This window comes from Lactuca serriola, chromosome 5, assembly GCF_051521515.1.
Source record: "Lactuca serriola cultivar US96UC23 chromosome 5, Lser_US96UC23_V15, whole genome shotgun sequence".
Lineage (NCBI taxonomy): Eukaryota > Viridiplantae > Streptophyta > Magnoliopsida > Asterales > Asteraceae > Lactuca > Lactuca serriola.
The window spans coordinates 303,990,073-304,007,842 of NC_136412.1; the positions used below are offsets into that span (position 1 = coordinate 303,990,073).

Here is a 17,770-nt window from a genome sequence, read left to right on the forward strand (position 1 = left end):
TGCATGCTTTCATTGTCGTGTAAGCACATTAAGAATCGTTCTTTTTTCTTTTGACTTTCTCAAAACTTTGACCATTTCACACTTTGAATTCACACAGCAAAACATTATATATATAATTAATCTTGCATATCCTTATTCAGTCAATCTTTCTTTTCTCTCATTCAAACCTTCACAAGACTCCAATTCATCAAGAATATATGCTATGATCATCTCCCGTGGCAAATATTTCAAGAAACTCATCTGTTTGATATGTATATGGACCCTAGCCACCTTCTTATCAGCGAAGGAGTACTCGATACTGGTGGTGGTGCTGCTGCTGACAGGTTTCCGCAATGGAGTGTACAAGAAACAAGGGAGTTGTTGATGATTAGGGCAGAACTGGACTCAAACTTCATGGAGACAAAGCGTAACAAGCTTCTATGGGAAGTTATCTCTACAAAGATGAAGGAGAGGGGTTATAATCGCAGTGGCGATCAATGTAAAAGCAAGTGGAAGAATCTTGTAACCCGTTACAAGGTTTGTCATAATTATATCTATCTTTTCTTTTAGAAAATATGTTTCATGTTTTCTTGGAATTGAACCAGGGATATGAGGCGATGGAACAAGAAGGTACGAGGCAACAGTTCCCATTCTACGATGAGTTACAAACGATCTTCGCAAATCGCATGCAAAGGTTACTGTGGATGGAAGCAGAAGGTGTTGCAAGTGGATCCAGGAAAAGAGAGATGAAGTTTGCTTCGGACAATGATGACAGTGATATGGAGAAGGCAAGTGGAAGTAAGATCACAAAGAAGAAGAAGGGTATAGAGAGTAGTAGCCAATGTAACCCCGAAGATACAAGGAGCAACGTGATTAGTAACTTGAAGGATTTATTGGAAGAGTATATGAAACATGAAATGCAATCGATGGAATGGTATAAGGCAAAAGAAGAAGAGAGGAGGATGAAGGAGCTGGAGTGGAGGCAGACAATGGAAGCATTAGGCAAGGAGAGAACAATGTTGTATGAGAAATGGAGGGAAAGAGAAGAGCAAAGAAGCATGAGAGAGGAAGATAGAGCACAGAAGCGAGATGCTCTTGTAACTGCACTTTTAAACAAGCTTAGATCTCAAGGCTTATAGATTCAAGATTATCTGATTCTATACTTGTACATTGATAGCCAATCCCAATCTAACGGTTTGACATCCTTAACAAAATATGCATCTACTTTTTAATACACACAACTCATGCTTTAGTTAAGCATCTGTTGTATTTCATACAACATACATTCTAGTTCATATTTTAGAAAGATATACTAAAGCTTGTGTTTATGCATGAACAAAAACGGTATATAATGGTCATAGATACAGAGAAGGAATGGTGCATGGAGTGACTTTTCTGATACTCATGTAAAGACGAAGATATAATTTTCTTTTGACTTTTCTACTTTATTGGATATGCATATATTGGCTTTCATGTTGTTTAGATATATTTTAGACACAAAACTGCAAAACTGGTGGTATCTATTTTTTCGAGTTTTTCATCTAAACTTCGATTTTTTTTCTCCGTGGTCTTTTTGGTTATGTTTCTATGTGGAAATGGTGTGTCTGAAAATTATAATGATTGTTATATCCTTTTATTTTTATGTTTACATTTTTAATATCTATTTAATATTTTAATAATTAAAACAATAGAATCTCTCTCTCTCTCTCTCTCTCTCTCTCTCTCTCTCCGAAATTCTTGTTGCAGGTTTCCTCGTCAACCTTCCCCTTGTTGGTCGTCCGCAAATTTGATTTTGAAAAATGAATCCAAAGTCTTTTTGTTGCGACTCGAAGATCATCTTGTTGACGCCCATGTATTTCTGTTCATATTCCTACGGTTATACTTTTTGCATCATCGAATTTTTTCTCCCTCCTTATTCGTTGCATCTCCTTGATTCCATAATAATATGATTATTAAGCACCTATTTCACTTCATCTTCTTCGCCATTAAACCTCACTCGATCTAAACACTTGATTCTTCGTTTTTAGCGATGGAATTCGATACAAATTTTAACTAGGTCTTAACAATATTAACGACAATCATGTTGGGGTTGATCTGGATTCCATTGTTTTTGTATCTTCGGTTCATTTAATGAATAATGAGACTAATTTGAAGAGTGGAAACAAATCGGGTATAGTTGCATGTGTGATTTAGTTTATCGTTTTACAAAATCATATAAAATTGTTTTTCCCAGAAAATCCTATATTTTCCGATGAATAAGTTGGTGGTCTTAAAACTCTAAGACTGGCGTGATAAAAGTTTTGTTTGTAGTACTCAAAACAATCGTTGTCTAAAATCGAAAAGTGTAACTTGAGTAGTTTTCTAAAACATACTGTTATATTCTTAATGAGTCGTTATAATCATACTAATATGACATAGTGTCTGTTTCTGACGTTCTTCAGACGTCAGTTTTGTTTAAGACATTTGTCACCCTAGACTAATGGTCTAGCTGTAGCGAACAACGAAGGTGCGGGGTGTCAACCCCGTATAGATCTATACACAAATTTCCGCTCCCCTCCAGAAGACTCTGGTTATAACTCTTACAGGACTTTGAGCGTACACTATTATATATATATATATATATATATATATATATATATATATATATATATATACTGTGAAGATTCGTCTGACTAGAATACTAACAGATTTTGAAGCAAATCGTTGTAATCCATTATTTATTACATAAACAGAAATGGCGTACTTGTTGGCTAAATATTTCGTTTTCATTTAGAAAATATTCATTTATAAATCAGGCTCGTCAAAAAGACCCAATATTCTTGATGTCGGCCAAATGGTCATTCAATTTATAATTTAACAAATAAGACTCATTTTTGTCAAAAGATGACTCAAAGCTAGGTGGTTTGTTGAAAGTGGTCTCTTTCCCTCTAAATGCTAGTTTAAGTAAATTTGACGTAAATACTTATGGTTTTTGTTATAGAAGCTTGTAACTTCTATTTTGTGACATGCTAGTTCTTGTTTCTTTGTATATTTTGGGAAATATGACTTTCACACTTGAGACTTGCCCAAGATTTCGAGTTCTTGATGTTTTCATAACTTTAACACATATAATTTAGCATACAAGCATAACAAGCACGCAAACTAAGATTTAAAACAAAGTTTTGACTTGCATCCTCCCCCAAAAACAATAAAAATATCGAAAAACTAGGGATATGAAGCTCACATTGGTTTAGCTTGTTGGGTGATTTGAAGAAGTGTTAAGGAGCTTCCAAGTTCCAACACTTGAAAGGTTCTTTGAACTTTAGAATATCCTAAGAATAATTTTATGTGTAAATATAATGAAATCTTAGGAATAATGTGGAGAATCACTAGTCAAAGAAGATGAGTTACTTACAAAAATCTGGGAATTTTTCTTTGAAGGAATGAGACTTGAAGCTTGAATGAGTTGAGAGCACCTCTTAGGAGTTTACTAAGTATGAAAATGAGAAGTGGAATAAGGGGGAAAGGAGTTCACGTATCTAAATGGAGGGGATAAGGGGTGATTCGACATTTGCTTGGAGGGCTGGTGGATAACCTTATTATCTATGGGTAATATGGGTTTTATTGAGATTTGCATGGAAAAACGGGGGATTTGCATCACATCATAAAGTCAAACCCCTTATCTAGTTAGAATCCCTTTAAAAATCTTGGGTATTATTTCATATAAATATGTTTTAAATAATCAATTTTGGCATAAAATAGGGGTTTAAAGGGTCTAATATATGAAAAATACGAGTTTGGGGGAATTCCCGACGTCAAAATTGATGAGTTTTGGACATAAGAACTTTACCTATGTGCACATACAACCCTATAGCTTGGATCTAGGTTTCACTAATTGAACATGCAACATATCCAAGACTTCCATGGCTAGATCTAATGTAAACAAACAATTAAAATATATATATGAAAACAGATCTAGAATGATACCTTGAGTTACTTGCTTGAAAACCTTCTTCTTCTTCGAGCTTAGAGTCACAAATGTCACTCCTCTAATGGCTTACAAACACCAACTAGCAAGAAGATGATTTAAGAGAGATGAGGAAGAGGGAAATCGGCTCTAGGGTTACTCCAATCACAAGGTTGGCCGATTTCCTCAACCCTATGGGTCTATTTATACTGTGAGCTCCTAGGGTTTCACCCTTAAACCCTAATTGGATAACTTAGCCTCAAAGCAATCCAAATCCCTTCCTAGATAAGGCCTTGGACGATTTCTAGGTGATCCATATCCCTAAAATCGTCCAACCCTATATCCATAAGGATTATCAGCTCAAAATACAACTTTCACACATTTGACAGTTTATACCCCTTTATTCAATTAATCTCTTTAAGTCACCAAATTAATTCCTTATTAATTTATGACTTATATTAATCAAATAATATAGTTATTCTTTTAACATATTATTCTTATAATATATTAATAATAATATCTCTTCTCTCTAAATCACCCTATCAAGTTGCTATGGTGAAGGCAACCCAAAAGGACCATGCACAACCGGGTCAAGTACTTACCAAATATAGTTACAGCCTTAGCCACTAATCCAACAAAAATATCCTAAACTGAAGAAATAATCCGAAATTGACAAAAATATGGAGTGTAGTCCGGAATCTGCGAGGGTCCGAAGGGCTTAGGGTAGTTCCGGAGTCATGTGGCAAAATTCCGGAGTGTTTTCTCGGATCCGAAGTCACATGCGAAGTCCGGAGGTCCGGACCGGAGGTGCGAAGCCGGCTGGGAATTCCGAAGCGAGGCGGGGTCTTCCGCAGTAGAACCGAAGGATCCGCACGAGGTGATTCCGGAGCAAATCCCTCTGGATTGAAGGTGTTCCGAAGCAAACTAAGGCATTCCGAAATCCATCAAAAGCTCTGAAGTAGAGAGGGGTTCCGACCCAAGAGGGTTCCAAACCAAGAGGGTCCTTTTGGGTTTTCTCCTTAGGTTTTGAGTTGCTTTCGACTGAGGAAGGTACATATAGATATTTGAGAGAGATTAAGATACGTGAAGAGATTTGGGAGAGATTTCATATACTTGGAGAGATTTGGGAGAGACTTGATATACTTGGAGAGATTTGAGAGAGATTCGATATACTTGGAGATATTTGAGAGAAATTTCATATACTTGGAGAGATTTGGAAGAGACTTGGGAGAGACTTGGTCGGGGGGCCTTTATTAATGTTTTTCTTCGTAGAGCAAGGACCTTAGACTTAGTTACACCCTACTTTGAGTGTCATACACCCCTGAAGGGCATGTAATAGTGTTCTATAGAGTTGTTACATCCCTCAATCTGATTAGGGTTTAGAATTTCTAAACATTTGAAACTTACAAGTGATACTTTGCGTTAAGATTTTTTTTGAGTGGTACATTAGTAACCATAAAGTAAGTCCTAACATGTAAGCGCTATTTGAGTTGACCAATTTGATCCATTGACTTTGCTTGACTTTGACTTGACCGGGAATTTGGCGGTTGTCACATGAACCTTTATGTGTGATAGATTTATTTTAAATTTGATTAATTTTGGTTTAAATTTTTATAAGAAAATTATGAGTTTTAATAAGTATTATTCAGATTCAAGACTAGTGATTGGTTGAATTAGCGTAAGATACACATATAATGATGTAAGTCGCGGTGCCGGACCACAATCATCGTCAGGACGATTCCCCTATGTTCATGATTATTAAAAAAATTAAGTTTTCTTTTAAAATCTTAAAATAAAATTAATTAAATATGAGTAAGTTTTCTTGCTTATTATCCAAAAGATACATTCCTAGTAAAAATATAAATGAAGAACAAAATTATGATAATAATCAAATAAATTCTATCGAAAAAACTATTGATGACATAGAACAAAGTTTAAAATGATTGGGTAATACCAAAAACAAATATAGATACAATATACAAAAGAGGAACATTTTATTATTTTCAAAGTTACTCAATCAAAATGACAGAACAAAGTCTGTATATTGGGCAAAATCAACAAAATTTAAATCTATTATCATTAAGATCCATTTTAGAACATAGACAAAAATATAAATTTCTTCGTATAGGTTTAGTACAAATTGCTATTAAACATTTATTTAAACTTGGTATTGATGCTCCAGTTTTCCCATTTTAAGAGATAAAAGACATAAATTTTTAAAATTCTATTTTAGCTATGGCAAAAACAAATATTTCAAAAGGACCAATTTATTTAATTATTATCTAAATTTCTCTGAAGGATTATTTGATAAAAATAAATTAGATACCATGTTTGAATGGTAGAAACACAAAATTTAGAATTTTAAGATAATACCAAACTTTTAGTAATAATCTATCGTGTTTGTTATAAAACTATGACAACCACTTTAAAACCAAGAACCTATTTATCAAGTCCAAAAAAATGAATCAATTATTTTTGAAACAAATACAAACCATACTAAGGTCTATATGCCTAAAAGTCTTAAATGGTTAGAAATTACTCAATCATGTAACCAAAATTTTTAAAACGTTATTGAGACAAAGGCTTCAGATTCTTCAAAACAGTTTTCTAACATAGTTGAACATAATGATGGATCAGTTGATGTAGATTTTTCTTCTATAAATTTTTTATCATCACATTTTTCAACTAGTTCAATTCCAGAAGTTAGCACTTCAAAACCTTCATTTTCAAAATCAAGGTCTTTGAAATTAAAAATTGTTGATTATGCTAATTCTATTCCAAAACCACTCCATCAAGATGAACAAAATAGTGAAACTAGTTTACCTAGTCCCACTAAATCTGATTTTGTAGATGAACTTCAAAATTACAAACAACCCCAAAATTTTCCTATTATGATCATCAATAAGTCTGGTTCAAAACTTTGTTAATCCGAAATTATTCTTATTGATGGTTTATCTTTTTTGATATTAACTTTGACTATGAATATCCAAGATCGTTTGTTAACTAGTACAAATTTGTGGGTCAAGTTGTCTACCAAATGATATGTCTAAGGGATATCTCAAATTCAAAGAAATATTTACTCAACAGATTCCTGAATTTGAATACATGTTACAATTTAGTATAATAGCCAAAATCCCAAGGATTATGATATGTACATATCACTATCAATAAGCCAAAGGAATTTCTCCTCCGTGGTTAAATCGTCGTTATCGTTTAAAATGGTGGGATAAATTCAAGATTTATCAAGCTAATGAGGAAAACAATAATCAAGTAGAGTAATCAATCAAGTATTATCAAGATATGTATCATCAAGAACTAGAAGATGAAATAATCAAAGATATATTTCAAACATTCCTTCCTTAGACACATATTTAGTTGCAAGAATCTGTGGTGTTGCTGGATCATTTCAACAAGACTTCAACATTTATTACAAGACATGTGTAACTCTCCTTCTCGATCAGAAGGATCCCCATCAAAGTCAATAAAAATGAAGAGTTTCAAGATGCTCAAGACCCATTTGATGATCCTTATAAAAATTAAAATATTATAAAATTTATTTTGGTGTATACCTTCAATGTAAGGTATTTCTTTTCAAATGTTTATCAATATTGTGTGTGCATATATTGTGTATAAGCATCTTTTTTCAAAATTATTATCAAAAATATGTTATGATAGGTATAAATACAAGCATTACGATAGATATAAATACAAGCATTACGATATTGAAGAATATGACAAAGGAAAATTGCGAGCCTTTATTATTCTACCAAACGATTTGCATACCATTCAAGATGAAGACAAACGAAAGATAACCAAATTATTAAAAGATGAAGAAATTTTTCAAAAGGAAAGATGCTCATTGTTGGCCATTTCAAGAAGAACAAAAGATGATTATTCAAGAAAAGATTGAAAAAATTAAAGATTGTTGATCCGGTAAACATCTGGTTACCAATATTAAAGATCAAGACCTTTTATAAATTAAAATGGAGTTTTAGTTTCGAGCATTCGAAAATTTTCATTATCTCAATGTCTAGTTTATGTCTAAGAAAGCCTTAGAGTTTCTCAATCTACCTCGCAATGTTCAAAATCTCTAGATTTCCAAGTCATCATTTCTCCAAATGTATGTACTAATTGTACTTTGATTTTAATAAAAAAAAGTACTATTCAAAGTACTTTGTTCAAATTCTGTTCAATTGTACTTTGTTATGTCATTATTTTTTTTATAGGAAACATATTGTTAGAACCTCTTTCCGCCATATATGGTATTAGAGCCAAGAAAGATTTTTGGGTGGTTATGTGTGATATATTTATTTCAAATTTTAATTAATTTTTTTAACCACCGAAAAATATTTCTTGGTTCTAATACCATATATTGCGAAATGAGGTTATAACAATAAGTTTGCTATAAAATCTTTAAAATAATATTTTAAAAGAGAAATAAATTTAAAAAAAATAATGACATAACAAGAACTGAACAAAGTACTTTAAATAGTACATTATGATTAAACTCGCAGTACAATCAGTACATAAAGTTGAAGAAAGGATGACATGGATATCTAGAGATTTTGAACATCGTAAGGTAGATAGAGAAACTCTAGGGGCTTTCTTAGACATAAACTAAACATTTGAACATTGTGCGATTTTATAGTTAAAAATGCGATTTTGACAATCTTGCATGAAACCACGTGATTTTATAGAAGGCTATATAAAGCTAAGGGCATTCCACTTTGTTTGAGAAAATAGGGATACAAATTGGCTTTTATATATTCCTCATCAGACCATAAATACGTGGAACGAGATGGCTCAACTATTTCTTGAGAAGTAATTTCGTGAGATTTGAGCATCCACCACTTAACAACAAATCATTTAAGCATGCCAAGGTAAAAGAGAATTGTTTCACGTCTATTGAGAGCGGTTCAAACAACTATGTGTGAGATTCCCTCAACATGCGCATCACCAAACAACTCCTGATGCTATAATTCTGTAAGGGACTAAGCCCAATTGAGTGTAGTATATTTAAAGCCTTGAGTGGAGGGTCAATCATTGATAAAACCTCCTAGCAAATTCGAGTTTTTATCAATCTATTAGCTGAAAATTCAAAACATGCAACAAATGATGGACATTGGTATGATGACCTATCAATAGGCATCAATAAGATGCATTCTTCAAATGATGAATCTCAAATTTAAGATGTGAAAAAGTTGGCGATACAAATAAGACAAGGAAAAGATCAAGATACACACAAAAGGATGTGAAATATGTTTAAATGTTGTCCATCCAACTGACATGTGCCCTACCTTGCAGGACAATCGAGAATAAGCCATTGCCATCGGTGGTTTCCAAGGTTAGAGCTCAAGACAATTCCATTAGTCCCATATGGACAATACAATGATGGATAGAGGAATACTCCAAACATAGCTTACCAACAAAGACCACAATAATACCAAACACAACGGTCGCCATTTTAGCCTATGCAATACTAATAATATCAACCTCAACTATCATATCAAGAAATTACAACATCACCTCCCGGGAATACTTCTATAACATCTCTCAAATATTTAGTCAAAATTCTCGCAACTAACCAACAATAGTTCCAGCAAGAGACAAGTGAAAATCTTAAAAGCATGGGGAAACAAATAATACAGTTAGCTAGTACAATAGGCAGAATTGAATAAAAATGCAAATTACGCTCTTAAACTCAAACTAATCCAAAGTAAAGTGTAAATGCCATTACTCTTAGGAGTGGAAAAGGTTATGAGAGATGTATAAATTTCTAATGAAAAGGAAAACGATGCAACAAAGAAGGTTGAGAAAGATAAATAAGTGATCATACCATCACTACAACAAAAGGAAATTTATGTAAAAGTCACACATCCACCCTTTCCAACACAAGATCAAAAGTCCAAGAAAGAGAAAGAAGAACAAGAAAGCTTGGACACTTTACAAATAATCGCCTGGTTTGTACATTGTTTTCTGGAGAAACCCTGAATTTTTTTTTTCTCGAAAAACCCTCACATTTGAAAAACTTATTGTGTTGACCAATTTGTTTTTATTTTGACATATAATTATCATGTTTTCTTGTTGGTGATAATTGTTAACATTTAATTTAAAGGAAACAATTATTTTTTTCAATAGAAAAAGAAAAAGGATGTTGTGTGTATTTTTGTTTGCAAACATGTGTATCAAAATTTGCGTGGAGGATTTTAAAAGATTATAAGAGGCGGAGAACAACGATATAAGCTAGTTTTACATCTTAAATTTTTTATAAAATCAAATATAATGACAACTTTTGTAAGAGCCCAAAAATCAAAGATCAAAATTTTCATTTTAAATAACAGAATAGTAACAATCATACTTTGTTCCAAACAATTCTATAATAATAATGTCAAATCATCAAAATAAAATGTCAAAATACGGAAAAACCAGTGAGGGTGAATGTTGTGCCATCAAGCCGGACCTTTCCATTTAGTACCGGAAGTACCTGAAACTACAAATAAAAATTGTAAGTGAAAGCTTAGTGAGTTCCCAATCATATCACATACTAAACAAAAACATGTAAGTGTCATTGGCTACCCTCATGGTCTTTTCACACTATGTCGAGGGCCGAATCTTGGTCTTACATATGAGTACCATGGGCTACCCCCTTGGTCTTTCCTTGCGATGTTGAGGGCTAAATCCCGGTCTTACACTCAAGTGTCATGGGCTACCCCATGGTCTTCCATACAATTATCACAAAAGTCAACAACATTCTACGAAATAAGAAATGGGTCGGCATCGATGCCTTCGACCCATGAACCCGGTGAGAAGACTCACCTCAACTGCTGAAATCCCAAACCAATACTCGGGCTGCTAGGCTGGATAAACTCCCATGCTAACTAAACAATAAGTTCCCAAAACAATTGGGTCAAAAATCTGGACTAAGACTTACAACATAAGACTAATGTCCAACGATAGATGGGCCAAACTAGACCTAACGCCCAATAAAATCATAGGCCTCATCCAAAGGTCAAGTAAGGCCCACGAGGATCCCAACAGTTGGAGTGGCCCACCGGAAAAATGCCTAAGGCCCAAACCCATCATACAAGCTCATCGATTTGGGCCCAAAACACAAGTCCACCTGATCTGGGCCATAAACTCTCCGTACACAATGGTACGCGCAACATACAAGTCTAAAGTGGGAAATCACGGTTAAAGAGGAAGTATGCATGGCGTACAGGAAGTACGCACGACGTACGTTGCCCCCATGCAAGCCATGCAAAAACATTTTAATCACTTAAGACCAAACGACTAAAACTCATATCTGGACCCCTTAAGACCATTAAGGTCATAAAGTTGCAAACTTTATGCCTTTGGGTGGATACAAAGAGCCCAAACTCTAAAACCTAGGTTATCACACCCAAACCTACCCTCTAGAATATGAATGGGGACTCAACAAGGTTCAAGCCTGCACCTTTATGATAGAAAACGACTAGAAACATCTAAAAATACAACTTGGAGGCTTAGGAGTAGCTCATACTCACCAACATCTAAACTTTAGGGGCAAAAGGAGGAAACTAGTCTCAAAATGGAACTTACAGAAACATAACCAAAGTTTGAAGCTTTATACCCTCTAGTGGTGCAAAATGAATAGGATATGCTAAATCCAAACTCTTGAGGGCAAAGCTTCCTTCATGAACAACATTCTTCACAACCAAAAGCACACACTATCACTCAAAAAGTTCCAAAAAGATCAAAATGGACTAGGGTTTGCTAAGAGGATCGTGAAAGGGAGTGGAGGCTGAGGTAGGGAGTGTCTTGGGCCATAAGGAGGATTAAATAGTGCACATACCCTAATTCGTAGGGTTTCGATCTGAGCTACATACACCCTGCATACAGGAGTACGCGCAACGTACTCATACGGAGCCCATTACGCTAAGCGTACAAGGATGTATGACCCGCATACATGATCAATGCCAAATTTCAAGATTTTAACTTTGGGGACCTAAAATGAAACAAGGTCAAAACTCAAAGGTTCAAAAGCAAACCTCAAAAATCTTAGATGTTACAACTTTGGAACTCTTATATGTGTTTATAATATAACTTCAACTTTTATGTTTTTTTCTGTTAAAAATATTTTCAATCTAAAAAGTGATTTGATCAATAATTATAACAACATTAGATTCATCAACATCATTATTTCTTAAAATTCAATAATCTTTGAACATCCAACAAATAAATATTAATATGCATTTTCTCAATAAAAAGTGGACATAACATCTTTTCTCTTTGTTTTTGAGAAGATAGACATTTCTTTCTATTTGTATTATTTTGAAAACTACCAAGAGCACCATAAACTACAACAATAAAAGAAACATGAGAAATATGACTTAAATTAAAAAAGTTGATAAAATGAAAGTTATTTTAGATATAAAAATATAAAAATTGGAGAGTTTTCTCAAAATCAATTAATTGTCTTTTGTGAAGAAATTATATAAAACCATAAAATTAGCGGTAAACATGCTAAAAGAATCAAAACCAAAAAAAATATAAAAGCCTTTTTAAAATAAAACAATCTTTATATTTAAAAAAAATCATAAAAAAGCAAATCTTTAATACGATTAACCATTTTCGATATTATACCACATAAACTATTTTTATAATTACCTTTTGTTACCTATTAAAAAATATTAAAAAAAATTTAAACCAGAACATATGACTTTTCAATTATTATTGTTAATAAAAAGGAAAATAAATAAATAATTATCAATTTAAAAATAACCTCACAAGATAAGAGAAGTCTTTATGGGTATAAAAAAACACTAAAGAAAAAAAAATGATTTATTGAACAGTGGATGCATTAGAAACTTGCAAGAAGTTAGAAGAAATTAAAGTGTACAAACATTAAAAGGGGAAATACACCAATCATGTCAACTAATAAAATTAAAAGACAATCTATGTTTGACCCAATTGAAAGCAATAAATTGAATATCATCCGCCGTCTTCAGATGAGAAGATCTATTTCCGTTAAAAATCGAAGAGTAACAGGCCTTCCAAATCAGCCACACCGCATAATACAACAAGGACATCCTAATTTTGTTTTGTTTTTCCCTTGGACAACAGTCTTTAGGATTTTTTTCCTTGAACAATAGTCTTTAGGATTTCGAACAACTCCTCTTTACTACTAGGTAAAACCATGTTCAACCTACTCCAAGTAATGAACCAGCTCCAGATTGTAGTCGAGAAACTGCAGTTGAAAAATACATGATTTGGATCCTCCTCGATAGCATTACAAAAAATACAATGATTGGAATTTAAAGTAATTACCTAACAGCAAGATTGGAAGCCACATGAACCCGATTGCACAAGAGACGCTATACAAAGGAACTAACTTTAAAGGACACCCAACTTGTAAGATCCCGTGAATGGTGACAAAATGCGAAAATGTAATGATTATTTGAGTCTAACAATATCAAGAATACAAGGACTAAATAAAACAGTTTAAGCTCTCATTAGTCTAGAAAGTAATTACAAAGTGGGTCTTGCAATATTTCTCTCATTAGACTAATTTCTCATATGGGTTCTTACATAAATGGGAGCATCTCACTTCCTATTTACACATCCAATGAGAACTTTTCACCCTAACACAACTAATCCAAACAAAATCACGCATGTAATTATTAGTTAAACGTCTATTCGCCAAAATGGCCCTTAAGGACCTGATAGAAAACTTCCCAAAAGTTTCGGGTTTCCAAACCCACATATCTGATCGCAAGGAGAGAGAAACATATGTCATGACATTGATTAAGGAATTCAACTCGTTAGCCTCCTTTCCACTCCTTGGTTGTCGCTTCCAACTCCATGAAAAATCCACACCAGTAGTCGTGTTTAATCTATCTGAAACCTTGCTATTTTTATCATCTCAATCTTATATAAGTTTGGGTATGAGTCTTTAAGAAGAACCTCGGCACACTACTTATCCTTCCAGAAGTGAGTATGATTACCATCCCCAAGTTCCTGCAAAAAAAAAGATCTTCCAAATAAATGTTCCACTCCTCAAACTCCATTTTAAATTGGTAAATAGACATCTAAGTCCCTGGAATACCGTACTTGGCAAAAGGTTTTCCATTAAATCCTTTGACATTATGGAAAGCTTTAATACATGAGGACCAAAGGGAAGTATATTCGACTTTTAGCCTCCATCACCATTTAGCAAGAAGCGCAATGTTCAAAGACCGAAGACAGAAGACAACCAACCCTGAGGCCGCCTTTGTGTTTGGGTCTAGTGACTGTATTCCAATCCACCCAATGAATTTTCTTTTTATCCTCCAAGCCGCTTCAAAGAAATCTTATTCTAATGCGCTCTAACAAATCTAAGATTTCTCCGGAGCTTTGATAAGTGAGAAGTAAAAAAAGGGAAGACTATGATAGGTTTTAGGTAAAACAAATAAACTAGAAAAACAATTCCTAAGTTCACATGCAACCTACTTTGGATCTATGTTTTAACTATTGAACATATAACTTTGAATAGCAAAACAAGAACCTTAAGGGAATAAGCTATTTTTCGACAATAACTAGAAAGGGTTTAAGAATTACATACCTTTCAATTGTTAAAGTAAACAATTGATAATCCTTAGATCTTGATCTTCTTGGAAGCCTAGCACCACAATTGTCATGCCTCTAATGGAATCACACCTAAGAGCTAGAAAGAAGGAAACTATAGATAGAGGAGAGGAGGGATGCAATTTTCGGTCAGGGTTTCTCTAAGTGGGACGAAATTAGGAGCTAGGAGGCTCTTTAAATAGTCAAGGTAACTTAGTCCCAAAGCTAGGGTTTAAGGGATAACCCTAGGATTCCCCTGCTTAGGGCCTAAGCAAATCCATAAGCCTTATCCAAGGCCCTTGGACAAATTCATTATGGTTTCCCCTATGAATTTCGCCCACCTCCTCCAAGGAGGTTTTGGAACATTCCTTCCAACTATTTAATAATTGCAAACTAGTCCCTGTACTTTACAATTAATACAATTAACCCCAAAATTAATTATAATTAATTAAATATTATGATTTCTAATTAATATATTACATTAATTAATTCTAGTCCCTATACTTTACAATTAATACAATTAATATATTAATTCTAGTCCTTGTACTTTACAATTAATACAATTAATATATTAATTCTAGTCCATGTACTTTACAATTAATACAATTAAATATTAATTAAATATTATGATTTCTAATTAATATATTACATTAATAAATCACTTATATTAATTTATTAATCTTATAATAAATTAATTTATCCCCTTTCATAATTTCCTTGTCCAATTGTTAGGTTTGAGGGCAACCCAAAAGAACTATGCTGCTATCAATTCAAGTACATATCAAATATAGTTATGTGCTTAGACACCTATTCCATCACAGATTAAACAGGAGTGAGTCTACCACCGAAACAAAGATTTCTAGCTTTCCATAAGGAGATTTTAGATTTGAATTTCTCAACAATAGAATTCCAATTCTTTGTAAGTTTCATATTTGCACCAATAGGAAGCCCAAGATAAATAAATGGACACTCGCAGGCTCACAACGAAGAAGGTGTTTTTTTAGCTTATTTTTCAGGCTTTTTAGCTTATGAGCTTATATTTTAAGCTTATTAAAAAATTAGTGCTTGGGTTAGCTTATTGGCGTAAGCTTATAAGCTTATTTTACTTAAAAATAAGCCAATTTTCATAAGCCATTTCAATTTAGCTTTAATTTTTAAAGCTTATTTATGTATATTTACATATTTACCCTTATTCTTCTTTCCCCAAAACACAATAGCTCTCTTCCCCAATTGTATAATGTAAGCATGTCAATTTTAGTCATTTTACAAAAAATAAACTAACCTAAACACTATTTTGAAAAGAGCTTATTAGCTTATAAGTCATAAGCTAATTCAAACATTTTTTTTTACTTTATAAGCTAATAAGCTAATTAGTTATTAAACTATTAAGGTCATAAACTTAAGGGAAAATGATTTATGAGGGTAATTAACTATTGCCTCTATACTCATTTGGTCACTTTCCTTTTTTTTATATCTCATTTACCATTGAACTTGTTGTAGGTGTTCATAGAAACCATTGAAACCGACTATTGAAGGTTTCCGCCAATTTCTTATCTTTGGCGACTCTCCGATCGTCTTCTCCGACAAAAATGAGTTTTTCCGGCGGACCTTTCTCAACTGCCATCCCAAGGGGCACCCACCATCGGTGCTGCTGCTTAGCTTTCTCCACCCTCCTCTCTCTCCCTCCTGTCGATTTGCTGCAAGAAAAACGAAAAAGGGACGAGGCAGCAAACCACCTGCCACCTCCTCCTGCCATCACCATAACCCACCTGCCACCTCCCATTTGCCGCCGGTAAACCACCATCACCACCTCCTGCTGCTTACTAGTACTGTAAGTCATCCAGCCGAGACCCAAAGATCTGTCAGAAAACTCATTTTTGCCAGAGGCTCGTTGGAGAAGACGACCGGAGAGTTGCCGGAGATAGGAAATTGTCGGAAACCTTCAATAGCCGATTTTAATGATTTCTATGAACACCTACAACAAGTTTAATGATAAATCAGATACAGAAAAAGAAAGGAAAATGACAAAATAAATATAAATACAGTAGTTAATTGCCCACATAATAAGTCATTTTCCCTAAACTTAAGCCCATAAAAATAAGTTTACACCACACCCCCTTAAGAATACCAGCAAAGCAATGAATCTCAATGAAAGTAACACCCCTATTATGATAAATGAATCCTTTTTTGCCACGTGACTTCTCCAAAATGTTTTTAACCTTAAAGTTAAATTACCAAATTACCCTCAAGTCATTCGGTTAGAATCCCTTCAAATCAGGATTTGATTCAATTTGATATCTCAATAGTCCTAAATCTCGACAAATCACCTCCTTCATGTCTGATTCGAACCCCTCCATTTCTTCTATAACCTTACTCTCTCTTTAAATCATATTGTATTTCTATGCCCTATTTTACTTCATCATCTCTGTCAAGATCATAAAAAAACAAGAAACCCATGGATTTAATTTTTTTTTTCTGTTTTCTGTGTACATGTTGGCAAGAGCAGTCTCTACTACAAAATGTGGAGAGTTTTACTTGTGGGCGGAACAGTTAATTATTTACTTTTTATGCCTTCTCTGATTTTTGTGTACAATTTGTTTATCACTCTAGTTGAGCATGTAAATTGTCAAGTGGTGTGAATACCATGAGTTCAACAAAATTTATTCTCCACAACATGAAGAAACTATAAACAAAGGTTAAATCTGGATCTCCTGTTGTGTTATTTGTTAGCTGAGGTATAACATAGTGTTTTTGAGTTTGGTTACATTTTGAAGAATCAACGTGCATAAGTTTGTTACAATTTCAAATTTTGATATAATACTTTTGCAACTGATACCACAAATTTTCAAGGGATCGAACTAAATTTGTTTCCTTTCTAGCCCTTTGTGTTTTTATGAAAACCAAATGAATGACGTTTTTTTTGCAAGTTGGCCGACTAAATGTGTTTCTTGGGTTTGGCTCACATTTAATTACTTTCAAATATATATGTGGTTTGGAATTATTTTTACAAATAACAATTAAAAACTGGTTAAAAAAATGTTTATAGAAACACCCACAAATTGTTGAATTTGATAATAATTTGGATTGGTAAATAATAATTTTTTAGATCAAGATGAAATGGTGTCTCAAGAGTAGATATAATAATAAGACAAATTTAATATACATAATCATATGAAAATTAATAATTATTTTATTATTATTGTTATAATTAAACACTACCAACCATTATGAATGACACCCTTTCGTGATTCATTTTATTACATT

General features: G+C 33.4%; 1 protein-coding gene across 1 annotated transcript; it reads left to right on the forward strand.

Annotated features, from left to right (window-relative positions):
- The first annotated feature begins 173 nt into the window (after positions 1-173).
- Positions 174-1,389, forward strand: LOC145051759 (trihelix transcription factor GT-3a-like). The gene is made up of 2 exons (XM_078999578.1): positions 174-516; positions 585-1,389. Exons 1-2 carry the CDS (start codon positions 250-252, stop codon positions 1,116-1,118), a joined length of 801 nt encoding a protein of 266 aa, XP_078855704.1. The 5' UTR covers positions 174-249; the 3' UTR covers positions 1,119-1,389.
- Positions 1,390-17,770: the final 16,381 nt, after the last annotated feature.

Bases quoted from the DNA above. Each gene is read 5' to 3' on its own strand.
- LOC145051759 (XM_078999578.1), top strand. From the start codon at position 250: ATGTATATGGACCCTAGCCACCTTCTTATCAGCGAAGGAGTACTCGAT. The intron at 517-584 runs GTTTGTCATAAT...GAATTGAACCAG, and splicing joins ATCTTGTAACCCGTTACAAG to GGATATGAGGCGATGGAACA.